This window comes from Rhynchophorus ferrugineus, unplaced genomic scaffold, assembly GCF_030347505.1.
Source record: "Rhynchophorus ferrugineus isolate W39M unplaced genomic scaffold, kcgeb_rfMv2 rfM3, whole genome shotgun sequence".
NCBI classification, from domain to species: Eukaryota; Metazoa; Arthropoda; class Insecta; order Coleoptera; family Curculionidae; genus Rhynchophorus; species Rhynchophorus ferrugineus.
Genome location: NW_027472582.1, coordinates 49,929,151 through 49,943,209, shown reverse-complemented (window position 1 = coordinate 49,943,209; position 14,059 = coordinate 49,929,151). Strand labels below are relative to the sequence as shown.

General features: G+C 32.1%; 1 protein-coding gene across 2 annotated transcripts in view; it reads left to right on the top strand.

Moving 5' to 3' along the window:
* Window positions 1-13,733, top strand: part of LOC143193216 (uncharacterized) — a 53,970-nt gene extending 40,237 nt beyond the window's left edge. For both annotated transcript variants that reach the window (XM_076399269.1, XM_076399268.1), the window contains exons 4-17: window positions 737-901; window positions 959-1,149; window positions 1,207-1,393; window positions 1,445-2,109; window positions 4,702-4,994; window positions 5,969-6,076; window positions 6,374-6,667; window positions 6,724-7,181; window positions 8,392-8,587; window positions 8,642-8,820; window positions 8,884-9,021; window positions 12,755-12,956; window positions 13,020-13,235; window positions 13,321-13,733. In XM_076399269.1, the coding sequence (XP_076255384.1) occupies window positions 737-901; window positions 959-1,149; window positions 1,207-1,393; window positions 1,445-2,109; window positions 4,702-4,994; window positions 5,969-6,076; window positions 6,374-6,667; window positions 6,724-7,181; window positions 8,392-8,587; window positions 8,642-8,820; window positions 8,884-9,021; window positions 12,755-12,956; window positions 13,020-13,235; window positions 13,321-13,409 (3,381 nt within the window). In that variant the 3' untranslated portion in view covers window positions 13,410-13,733. The remainder of the gene's footprint in view (window positions 1-736; window positions 902-958; window positions 1,150-1,206; window positions 1,394-1,444; window positions 2,110-4,701; window positions 4,995-5,968; window positions 6,077-6,373; window positions 6,668-6,723; window positions 7,182-8,391; window positions 8,588-8,641; window positions 8,821-8,883; window positions 9,022-12,754; window positions 12,957-13,019; window positions 13,236-13,320) is intronic.
* Window positions 13,734-14,059: the final 326 nt, after the last annotated feature.

The following is a 14,059-nucleotide window of genomic DNA, read 5'->3' as shown; positions in this document are numbered from 1 at the left end:
AAGAAAGTTTCACACTATCAGTTGTATGACTGTGACACATGTGTAGCTCAATGGCACTAGCATCAGTAATAATAATCGCATAGCCAGACATCTTATAAGCAGGTAGTTCTTCAAGTGATCCAAAACAAGTGAAAATTGTTTAAATTATTGATAGTATTTACTTAATCAGAAATCACAGTAATTTTGAATAACCTTTAACGGGTCTACTGAAATCCTTTTAAAGTTTTTTTTTGAATGCGTTATAATTGTTATAATTAATTTGTATAACGGAACAAAATTTGACATGTTTATAAAGACCAAGACTCTTGCCTACGAAGAGACTTAAGAACTGTTATGACGCTTGTAAGTCACAAACATTTACAAAACTAAAAGGTTTCTGAGTTAGCGTCTGCATTATATATGTGCAATGTATTATATAACCTATATTTTATTATGCAGTCATTGATGTTAAATCTTCGTAGCAAGTTATTCATTAGTACAAACATTCGGACGTGCCGTCTGAGTTAAGGCCTAGTTGCCATTCAAAGGCTATCATTCATAACCGCATGCCTGATGATATATATTAGCGTCTCAAATAGAAATATAATTTCATTTACCTTTTGTTACCGTTAGCATTAACTTCCACTCGTCCTTTATTTAAAAACCGTATATAATAATAATAATATCAACAAAGTTATTATAACTAAGAAAAATTTATACTAAATGCATTCGATTTTATATTCGTTTTTAATTTCAGCTTCTAGGACAGCATCACACGCAAACGGGCTTCACCCCTAACTTCATACAGCAAGTCACCCAAAGAAATCCTTTCGTCAACACTCGCCCCACTGCAGATCCTATTGACGTAATCAATGAACAATTAAAACATCTAGATCCAAGCAAAGATCAACAGAGGATCAAGGTAACTTTATACCTTAGTACAACAATCATTACCCATACATGTAACTATTTTCCTTAGGAATTGCAAGACAAAAAAACTATCATTGAAAAACATAATCAATTTGTTGAAAAACAATATGATATCGCGCTAAAGAAAGCTCGAGAAGAACATCAAACGTTCCTTGAGACTCAGAGAGAACAAAAGAAAAAGTTGTATCAGACGCTCTTAACAAGGCCACCTACCCAACGTGTTACTCAATCATTGCCAAGGTAAATGTTATTTAAGTACAAAAACATTACTAACACAAATAATATAATGCGTTTCAGGAGAATATATCCAGAAGAACATTCACTTTTCGAAAAGAGTTTACAACAGTATTATCGTGAACATCCCACTACCACAACTACAACAACAACCACTACAACTCCAAAACCAACTACTCAAAAATCTAATAAAAAAACAAATCAAAAAGCATTTTTACCCACTGCTCTACCATCCATAACTTCTTCCAAGGTAATTAAAAAAACTTGTCTTTTTTTAAATTCTACGATACCTTAATTTTAGATACAATCACTTGACGACTTAGACTTATTGAAAAAACAATACAAACAACAACAAATCAATAAAAGCGATTTATTAGCTCAGCTCAGGGCAGCCATTAGTTCGACTGCCGAGGAAGACTCGCCGAAGAACTTATCTTCCAGGGAAATATCACTGGCAGATGGAAAGAAAGTTCAGCTGATTGAAACATCTGATCCCAAATTAATTCCCAATGGAAAAGAAGAAGAGATCACATTGCCCAATGGCGACAAAGTGTTCGCTATCAGAGCAGATAAGAGTTTACTTTCAGGTACAGGCCTGAAAACCGATGCCGTTGGTTTACCCGCTGGTTTAACCGGAAAAGAAGAAGAAATAACTTTACCAAATGGCGATAAAGTGATTGCTATTAAAGCTGACAAAAATTTATTGTCAAATAACGGTCTGAAAAATGACGCTGTAGGATTACCGGCCGGTTTAACCGGAAAAGAAGAGGAAATTACCTTACCGAACGGTGATAAGGTCATCGCCATTAAAGCAGACAAAAATGTATTATCCCAGACCTTAAACCCGGACTTAAAAACTAGTGATATCGGCTTGCCAAGTGGTTTAACCGGAAACGAAGAAGAAATTACTCTACCCAATGGAGATAAAGTTATTGCTATAAAGGCAGATAAAAATTTACTCTCTAGGTAATATTATCATTATTTATTTTTAGAAAATAAACAAAATATTTACCAACAATTAACATAAATATTTATGTTACCCCTTAATAAATTAATTAATTTTAATAATCGCCGGCTTGGTGGCGCAGTGGTAAAGGCGATAGGACGGTCCTCCTACTGTTGCGATAGCCGCGGGTTCGAATCCTGCTGGGGCATGGTCGTAAATTTATGTTTGTGATGGTTTAAAATTTGTGATTGTCCTAGGCAAGAGTGTAAAATCCGACAAGGAAAATGATCCCAGTTACGCCAGTAACCAAAGTGGGTAAGACCGGATGTCTTCTGGGATGATTTCTAGAGTTGGTCACTCGCCAGTCGGTAGGCTTAATGCTGAGGACCGTGGTTCGGAGCCCACATTAAACTCTAGGTCCAGTCCAGATAAAGCCCTAGTTGGTAAAAGGAGACTTTAAAATATATTTTAAAAAATTAATAATCAATATAAATTTATTTCATTGAGAATAGAATCGAAATCTTTGTCCAATCAAATCATCGTCAAGTATCGTAGTCAATATCTTCAAGTAACTAATATTTATCATTTATTTTCAATTGATTTACGAAGAACTATTTTTTAAAAATTTAATAGTTTCAATTCGAACTTAAAAAAATTATCTCAAAAATATATGTATTTTTCCTCTTGTTTAAAAATATATAAATCCAAAACATTAAACAATTCAAGTAATGTGTTAGTATACTATTTGATAGGCTGTGTTTAACAAATATAAGACAGTAAAAAAAATTATTGAATTTATTTGGTAAATTAAATTATAATCCATAATTATATTCTAATAGTCCAGAAAAAGCGTTAGGTTATTAAATGTTTATCAAATTTCACTTGACAGAAAACCATAGGATCATTCATTGTGTTTTAATAAATTTTAATTTTTTAAAAATATAACGTATATCATAACTACCTAAGTTATGATTTACCTAAAAATTTATGAACTAATTAATTTATAAGTTTGATACTTCTATATTTATATGCTGAATTGTTGTGTGTATTTCTTACAACTGATGGTTTTAATCAATCTAATGATCTCAATAAATGTTCTTAGTCTTTAAATCATTTTTTGAAAGAATCTTTTTAGACATTTTTTAGCCAAAAATTTTCTTCGTAATTTTCTAACTTTCTTTTGTAAGTTGATGAGGTAAGAATGTGTTGTATCTTGTGTATCTTGTCTTGTGTAATTTTTGGATTTTATTAGAAATATATGTTTGAGGTCTATGTAAATAGTGATTTGCCAAGAACTTTATGCACTAATTAATTTATATTTCATTTGTAAGTCTGATACTTACAACAGGTCAATTGAAAAAGATTACTAGAATTAAATCCATATGCTTTTAGTTAGCCCTAACCCTCAAAAGATGCGTGTATCAATTTGACAGCTGTAGGATAATTAGTTTGTGAATTATAGCATTCTGAGTGAAGCAACTTTTGTTATTGTGAAAAAAATGTATAAAAAGGAATTTCGCGTGTTGATAAAATATTGCTTTTTGAAGGAAAAAATACAGTTGAAGTAAAAACTTCGCTTGACGCCGAGTTTCCGGACACTGCCCCAGGAAATCAACCATCAAGGATTGGTATACTAAGTTTAGACATGGTGAAATGAGCACCGAAAACGGTGAACGCAGTAGACGTACAAAACGACGATAGATGGTAACAAACTCTACCGACGAAAACATTAAAAAAATCCACAAAATGATTTTGAATTATTTGATGATTTGAACTGAACGTGTATATCAATTCATTCACGAATATTTGGGTATGAGAAAGTGGGTGCCGCGCGAACTCACTTTTGAACCAAAAACAACAACAAGTTGATGATTCGAAGCATGATGTTTGAAGATTATCAAGTGTAATAAACCCGAGTTTTTGCGTCATCATTTCATTCCGAAATCCATTCGACAGTCATCCGAGTGGACTGCACACGATGAACCCGTTCCAAAGCGTCGGAAAACGCAACAGTCTGCTGGCAATGTTATGGCGTCTGTATTTTGGTATGCGCATGGAATAATTTTCATTGACTACCTTGAAAAAGAAAGGACCATCAACAGCGACTAATACATAGCGTTATTGGACCGTTTGAAGGACGAAATCGCCAAAAAACGGTCGCATTTGAAGAAAGAGAAATTGCTGCTTCACCAAGACAATGCACCGTGCCAAAATCCATGAATTGGGCTTCGACTTGCTTCCTCGTCCACCGTATTCTCCAGAAAAAAATATGTTTTACTATGGTAGGCCGGGGACTTTTCAATTGACGTGTTATGCTGTCTGAATCTAATTATTCTGCTTCAATGATGATGATTTCAAGGCACATTGATAATGTTAACATTTATTATCAGATAATAATGCTATTTAAATTAATCGTGGGACATTAATTAGAACTTGAACACATAAAACAAGAAGCTGGTCTTAAAATAAATAAATCTTAATCTTATTAAATATATTATTCAATTAGTTAAAAAAATATGTTCCTAAACCGACTTTATAATAGTACATTTAACGTAAAAATTTAATGTATCATTAATTAATTAATTAATGAAACAAAACATATTGATTTATAGAGCTCAAGCATCAAAAGGTGACGAAATCACCCTACCAAATGGACAAAAGGTACAAGTGATCCAGACTACTAAAGACGGAAAAGATTTAAAGGATCTCTCCGGACAAGACCTCATTCTATCGAATTTAGCAGGACAAAAGGAAGAAATATTTAAAACAAGTAGTTCGTCAGCCCCCGCATCATACAAAACTCAGGAAATTACACTACCCAATGGCGAAAAGGTGGAAGTTATTAAAACGACCGATCCTAAATTAGTTCCGGATGGTGTTCCATTGCAACCGGGCAGCGATTTAGGTAATATTATTAAAAAAAAAGTATTTAATGTGAGTGTTAGTTAAAATGGGGAGACTGGCGCTAATATTTCCATTATTGTGACTTTTAAATTTAGTTTAAACAAACCAAAAATCACATTCAAAGGATTTGAATAATTTTCAGTTTTTTTAGAGATATAACGTATAACTATGTAAGTTACGATTATGGATACAGAAACCACATTCAAATGATTGATCTTCTTCCCTGGCCTGTAAAAAGCCTCATAATTTCACCCACAACGCAGTAAATACTAAAAACCACCCTTCTTTTATTTGAAAATACAAAAAATTCAGGTTTAACAGGTTCCTCGTCTTATTCAGGCGTTAACGAATCATCCTTTTCATTTTTTATATCTTTGAACCTTCTTCAGGAATAATCTGTTGAGATTTTTTTATCTCATTTAAACTATACTTATACTTGCTAAATAATTTTCGTCCAGTCTTTGACTTGACTCTTGTTCTTCATCTTCTAACCCACCTTTTCTACATTAAAGATGTAAGAATATCTGGTGTTATTTTTTCTCATTAGCTCTATTCTGTATACTTTCTTTTTTATGTGGCATAGGCGTAAATAATTTAGGTCAATTTATATATATTTTCAAAACTATTTACAAAATATTGATACTCAGTTCCTAAAGAATTAAAATTGTTGAGAGGTAAACGAGTTGAGAGTGAGATTATGGGGATAAATGTTGAAACATGGAAAGATAAAAATATGTCTTGGGAAGGCCCCAAGTGATGTTAAGCTCTAAGGGCGAAGACCTGATAGCAGCTTCCCTTGAGCTAGTACTTTCTCTAAAAAAAGTATAAATAGATAATGAGAAGATAGAGTTTCATAGGGAAATACAAGAGTGTTCTTCTATGCCTCTCCATTTTAGCGAACGTTCTTGTATAGGAAATTTTTCTATCGGATTGCAGCCTAATCTCAATTTTATGTATTTCACTCATGTGTTTCAGAAAAACTGATCCTCTCTAAAACAACAACAAGCACACCTCCAAAAGTTGTATTGGATGAATTGAAAAAAGTAGTACCACCTGGCGCTAACGTTGATTTTCTTAAATCCGGTAAGAAAAAATATGTTAACAATTAATATTGTTAACTTAATTAAATTAATTTAATTAATTATATTAATTAATAATATTAAATTAACAGAAATAACGCATGTTTAAGGTATTGCTGTTTTCCTAAAATTATTGGCTCAAAACTCTGTTAAAGCCTTCAGAAAGCAACATGGTCTTAGTAAATTATTAGATTTAATATAAAATAATAATACCTGATAAAAATATTATCAAAATTGAATAAATTTAACAAAATCGATATGATTTTAATTAGCTTATAATGGAATGTTTGATATTTCTTAGGAGCTGGTGGAAACTTGGAAAACATAGCCTTGCCAAAGGATATTTCCAATCAGAAGAAAGTGACCTTTGTTCTTTTAGAAGAACAAAGCGATGGTACTTTAAAAATACAAGGCGTAAAGGGCAATGGCAAGGACAAATCGGAATTGGATTTGGATTCCATATTGAAAAAAATTAAAGCTGGTGAAATTAAATTACCTGGTACGACTACCACACCAGAACCCGAACTAGCTCCATCATCGCAACCGGGCGTAGAACACCCTAAATTTATCACTAACAAACCAATTTCAGTAACAGGTGTGTTGGTCTGATAATATTATATAGGAATTTTTGATATATAGACATGATTTTAGTTTCTCCAAATTCTTTCGCTGGGGACGATCAAGAGCACCATTCATCAACGACCAAACCGCTACGAACTTCTGTTGCTGATGATTCCAATTTACCGATACTGACGACCAATATTGGCAGTCATTTCGTTAGTTTGCCACCACCATCGCCAACAAGGAACATTTACACTACACCCAGTGATTTATTCAAATCCAATAGCGGAAGCCCTTCGCCTACGAATAACATCTACCCAACATCAAATGATATTTACTCCTCGACTACCACCTCCTCACCATTTACTAGCCCTGAGTATAGTAATTCGAAAGAAGAATATTTCTCCAACAATAGATATACTACTCCAGATGATATATACAGGATCAGCAGTCGAAGCCCATCACTAAGCAGTTCTTATTCAACCTCAAACACCATATACAATTCTATTACTAAAACAACTCCAACGCCTAAATATGAAAATTATGAGGTACGTTTTACATATAAAAATTATTATATTTATATAATTATAAAAAAAGTTAATCATTTAAATATGTGACTATAGATTCATTGAGAAATGTGTTGAATTGTAAAAATCGAATTTGCCATTCATACTTTTAATATTACTCGTACATGGAAACCTAAAACCCGCTTATGTTACTTTCATTGAAAGACAGTTTGATTCTATATAAACGTTTAAATAAGAAAAATATTTTCATATAGACACGAGAGTTGCTATTTATTATTTCAGTCTAATAATAAAACGACAGTAATTTATTAACGTAAATGGCTTGATTATTCTTCAAAGTATTATCCATGATGATTAGTGCCCTTTTGAATGCGTTTGCATCAATTTTCATAATACTTTTCAACCCCGATTGAAATAACTCTTCTCATCATACTAATGCTCAGGGATGACTCAATATCACGGAAAGTCACATGACGATCTTGCAACATCAACTTTCGTCTACGAGCGACTGCACCCACCATATATCCATTATTCCAACGTTTCATAGTGACCAAAGATGGTACTGCCGTCTTGATAATCCACATCGAAAGTCAAAAATAATCGTACGAAAATGTTCGCGAGTTATCTCCAATTGAAAACGTCAACTGGAGACTAACTAACAGTATTGCCAATCCTCAAAACATAAATACCAACCCTTTTAGCATCTTATCTGACTAGATTAGATTTGATGATTCTTAACTATAATTTAATATAGAGTTCAAAATTATATTGTTATATTATATTATATTCTACGTCTAAAAAATATGGTAATTTCTTCATCAAACCACGTGGTGTCAATAGAAATCGGAAAATTTACATTTTACCGATGAAATTGTAATAATTATGCCACTTTCTGCCATTGTGATTTTAAAATGGTTTTCACTAAATAAATTTATTTAAATGAGAATATCAAAGGCATCAATTTAATTATCCTCAATAATAGTCTCATTTTGTTGTTTATAGCCATTTACCTTCACACTTTATCCTTTCTTTATCAACCGCATGGAAATTTCCACCACCAAAATATTGAAACGAATATGATATGTCTTTATCGATGGAGTATGTTATTTGCTAAAACACATAAATGTCACACACATAATCAAAACAGTAAATAGTCATAAAGCCATGACATACTGAATTAATACATAATAAATTAACGATTATTGTATATTAAAATTTAATTACCTTCCAGACCACTCGCAGTACTTATTATACCACACCTAAAACCCACAAGGCATCCATACCGCCCCCAAAACCAACGGCCTCTACTTCACAGTCTCAAACTTCCGCATCAACACCTTTAGACTACTCTAAGCCCAGAGATCAACACTCCAAGAAGGACATCAACGGGCATCTTCCGGATTTAACATCTGTACTCAAAGCCAAAGGTAATTTGATGCATTATCAGTTTTAGACAATAGATTATTTCGTTCTTTGTATAGGATTGTACGCAATGGCAAGGTTTTTGAAACAAAGTGGTTTAGACACGGTGTTAAATGACACTGGTCCGTATACGGTCTTTGCCCCTACGGACAAGGCCTTCAGAACATTGCTGGTGCAGTTGGGTGGTCCTGAAAGAGCAGAGGAGAAATTTAAAGAAAACCCGCGATTATTAAGTGGAGTAAGTTCTCTAAGATAATCGAAAAAAGCATATATAACACAACGGAATTCGGTTTTCACATAGCTCTTGTTGCATCATGTTATTCCCGGAGCTTTTGCCATTTCGTCGCTGCAAGACGAGATGACGGGTGTTTCATTGGCCGGTACTCAGTTGAGAGTAAACCAGTACAACATGCACGATAATGAATGGAACGACGTCAAGGTAAATTAGAAAATACATAATTATTTATTAACTAATATCTAAAGTGATAGTTTGTAATAATTGTTTACTTATTACACTACTATGATATTATTTCCTAAGGAAGCTTGGTTTGTCAAGGTTAATAAGGTTAATATTCAAATCATTTCGAAAATGTTGAAAAATATATGAATTTCAAGAAAATAACCACATTTCCAAAAGTAAAAAAGAAATATTTTTATTATTTATTAATTCATATTTTGTTCAGAACGATAACACAATATGTGTAAGTGCTTACATAAAAATTATACGTCTTTAGAGGTGAACTGTTTTGAGTGCGTGAAACATCCATGGAAACAAGTATTGATAGAAAGGAAAAATAGCTAGTCTAGGTTCCCACTTGTTTGGTTACACTGTATCGCGTTTCTATATCGCTTTCACTCAGTACTCTTTCAGTTCTCTGAATTCGTTAAGTAGACTCGGGTGTTCTTTAAAGTCAAAATCGCTGGTTCTAAATAGTCTAAACCAATACACACAAGCGTATTACGTAAAAACATTGATTTGCAGTAATTAACGGAATAGCGTGAATTAAATATTCAGTATCACATTAATTGCTTGATTTATTTTCAACAAAAACCGTAATTTTGTGCCAACACTCTTTATATCAATAATTTATGATAACTTAACATTGTTCTATTCGTAATTAGAAAAATTCAGCCTATAATTTTGCGATGGACACGCAATAGTCGAAGGGACGAATTAGTATTTGCAATTGTATTGTTTCATTTTTCTCAATTCAACTTTTTTTCAATATAATTGGAAAAAAAATATGTTTAATGAAATCTGTTTCAAATTAAATTAATTTTTTTAAATTAAATTTTCACTATCAAAACAGCTGCAATAAATTAATGTTTCTTGAATATCCGTTATATCTATCGAAAGATATCTATTGGTAATTTTTTAAATTAAATATAATGGGAGTGAAAGTGATAGTCCCTGCTTAAATCTAATTGAAAAAATAAACAAGACGACAGGAGAAAGAGTCTGGCTAATAAATGTTCTTGCACAGAGGTGTGTTTAAATCATTTGCAATAGCAAAATTTCTTTTAACGATACATGTTGTATATAAGAGTTTCTCTTATTTATTACGATTCAAATGCACATTGTGTTATAACAATTAAAAAACGATCAAGTTCAACATATTAAATAACAAATCAACATATTAAATAACAAAAAGTTCTTCATAAAACCGAAACTAAAGTAATATATCCATAACATCCTGCCAAAGACCTTAACTCGAAAGTGGCCATATATATTTGTGGTTTTGGCACCTCTAGGTATTGTCAGACGCTATCTGGCGTTTTCATTTAAAACCTGGCATTGTTGAACATAACCTTTTTCGAAACGGTGTGTGATTTGAACGCGATTTATGTAGTTTACTGTAACTCAAAAAACTAAATTAACTCGTGAATATCTTCGGGTGATTATTTTTTGTAACTTTCGTCGTGACTTATCAAGACAACAGTGAATCAATAAACTTAATTATTTATATGGTCAAAATTACGTAGCGATAATGTTATTAGATACATTTTAAATGTCCTAGGACCATTTGTTTGCCAAAAGTCTTCGGAAAAGGTCGTAGAAGAGGCGAATAATTCTCTATCACGATAATTTAAACTTACACATAGGTTCAAATGATGGATTTTTTAAAAATTTATGTATTATTAGTCGTTACAACTTACTTGCAATTTGTTTTTAAAGTGATTTAGAACTAGGTACTTGTCTAGTCTTGTCTACCCATGGCACCTACTTAGTCTCTAATATTTTAAAATAAAAGTTAGTAGTATTTTTCTATGTTTTTACCGTTTAGTATACTTCACCACATAACTACAAATGGCACAAAATATGGTACGGTTTGGTTCTCTTAAGTCTAGTTCTAGTTCAATATTATCGAAGAGTTGCAGGACTTGCGTGTTAAAATGGAAGTGGGGCGTTTCATCATATCTTTTGCGAATTCTTCAGTTGGAACCGAAGGTCTCAGTGTAAGTTACTGTTGCTATAGTATCTGAGTGCATCCGCAATACTTCATAGGACATAGGAACTATTTAGGTTTTTGTATTTGCTTATACAGCAACAATGTATTATATATGGGTAATTTAGATTTTATTCCAAATAACCAATCCGTTCTTTTATATTTTAATTCGAGCTCTTTTCGTTTTAGTATGCTCCTTTCAACAAAATGTTGCATCAAGATTCATCTCAAGGTACTTAGCGTCGTTACTGTATAGTATAATGATGATATTCATATTTTTTGCTGCTTCGCTATAGTCTACAATAGCAAGTATCTCGGTATCATCAGCAAATGTAGACATAGTAATAGTTTTTTTGTGGTACGTTACATGTATAGAGGAGACAAAAATATTACATAAAATGCAGTCTTGAAGTACATCTGCTTTTGTTTCTTTCATTGTTAAGTAAACTTCTTCTTGTTTAACTTTAAATTTCCTGGTTGAGATGTGGGGGATTAAGAGTATTGCTTCAGTAACATTTTAGCGAATTTATACATGAATCCCTTATTCCAGATTTTATCGAAGACCTTTTCTTCGTAACCTTTTTCAATAATGTCTGTGATTCTATATATCTGATCAAACGCTGAATGTTTTTTCATAAAACAAATTAGACTTTTTCCTATCTATGTTGGTTTTATGAAATTTATTACTAACCAAAAAATCGAAATGATTGATCCTACTGAAGTTCTTTATTATCTCACATATAAATACAATTGTTAGGTTCGTATAAATGGATAATTGTTGATTCCTAATATGACTCTATTATCAAGATACATATCATTATTTAACCATAGGAGTTGATTACACTAAACAAAGGAAATATTGTTTTCTGTTAACATGGTTGTTAGTTGTACAGTTCTCTTTACATAGCCATGCAGTTTCCTGAACTCTACGCTCTTTGGTTGTCTTCAGAATTGCAGCTATGAAACTGTTTTCGGAATCTAACACAATTTTCAATGGCGCTCTATATTGAACAAATAGAGCTTAATATCGAGGAATATGATCTGAAACGTTAACCCATACTGTCCAGATAAACCCTAGTTAGTAACCCAAAAAAATACTGGCTCTATACCTGTCAAAATATGATAAAATTTTACAATAAATAATTAGGCGAGAATATTACATCAATTATTTATAAATAAATATTAGCTTATTGCTTATTGTTAAATAGAAAAATATTGGTTATTGTTCAAAATATTTTTTTTCATTTTGGTTTGAAATACTCACTTTGCTCATGAAATACTGCAAACAATTCAAATAAAGCTAAATTAATTAAAACACTTAACATTAAAATATATAGCATATAACAAGATATCAGTACAAAAGAAATTATACCCTCTATATGAAATATTCAGCCAAATCAAGCAAATAAGGCGATAGTAAAACGAGGTGAATTTTTGATGTGTGTGAGAAGTTCATAATTACAGTCCCTTCACGCAAACTACGCCTATGAAACACTCAGATAATATAAAGCATTGACTGGCCTAATAAAAGAAATTCACAGGAAACAATAATACAATATTTATATCTTACTATTTTTGGACCACAATAATAACTATCATTAATTGTTGGCCCTATCTAAATCTTACTGCTAAATATGATATATATTGTTTTTGCGTTCAGTAATATTGATCAGTAATATTGTTTGTTAGAGAATATTTATGATTAACCACATAATATTCAAACAGGTGACCACAATCAATGGTGCTCGCATAATTGAAGAACAACAGGACATTCCAATCCCCCAAGGTATCGCTCATGCCATCGACAGGGTCATGTTCCCTCTACCAGTGGGAGATTTGGTTCAAACCATGCAAGCTGATAGAGAAAGAAGGTTTACAAACTTTTTAAGGGCTGTTTTTGCTTCCGGAATGGCTGAAACATTACAAGGTTAGCTCAAGTGAGCCGACAACATCGATAACAGTATTTTTCACCATTACGTGTTTGTTTTAGGTTCTAAATCATTAACGCTATTCGCTCCAACAGACAAGGCATTTGCTGGTCTAAGTTCGTCTGATTTAAATCAAACCGTAACGGACCCAGCTCTTGCGAAGGAATTGGTCATGAAACATCTTATCCATGGAACATTGTACACAAACGGTATGAGATATTATCAAGTCAAAGATAGCCTGAAAAACGACGCTCAAATAACAATCAGTAAACATTCAGGTGAGTAGAGCACAAGGCGTTATGTTGTTGAGATAATAACTAATTATTTCAAAAACGGTTTCACCTCAAATTATGTAATTTTCAGGAAAAATTAAGGTCAACAATCAAGGTTTGATAACTACGAACATACCAGCAACTAACGGAGTAATCCACGCCGTAGACACACTTTTATAAACATCACAATTCATTTGTGTCATATACTCGTATCATGTCTGTAAACAAAATGCATTAATATTTCTAACTTGTACATAGGTCAAAAGATAAGTCATATATAGTATTACTCTTGCCGTTCTTTGGAAATGGATCGTTATGAAGAAAAGGCTGATTTTATTTTGTTTTAACAATACCCGATGGAATTTGAAATGTAAGCGAAGATTGTAATTATGTTATATTGAATTGTATTAAATTATTTCTAGATGTAAGATATTTGTAAAATACTAGTGACTAAGCGTATTCTTCAAAGTGAACTAAAAGTAATATAATTAAGATATATTTGTATTATCATAGCTTTATTTTAATACCTTATGTCAGCACGGTCTAATTGAACCAACAGTTTTATATTTATAAATTGAATTCTATGCGGTATAAATAATTAATCAAAATGTCTGTTCAAAATATCAAGTGGGCCTAAAGTATTAAAATCATTTCAAAGTTATCAACGAGTGCAGTCACCTTTTCGATTTAAAATAGCTTTGATTCTTTTTAGCATTTCTAATGTTCTACAGCATTGATTAAAATATTATTCGAACTAGTTGCCAAAAAAGTGTAAATCCGCACTCGTTTACGTGTATTCTAATACACAATAATAATTTTTACTCAAAAAG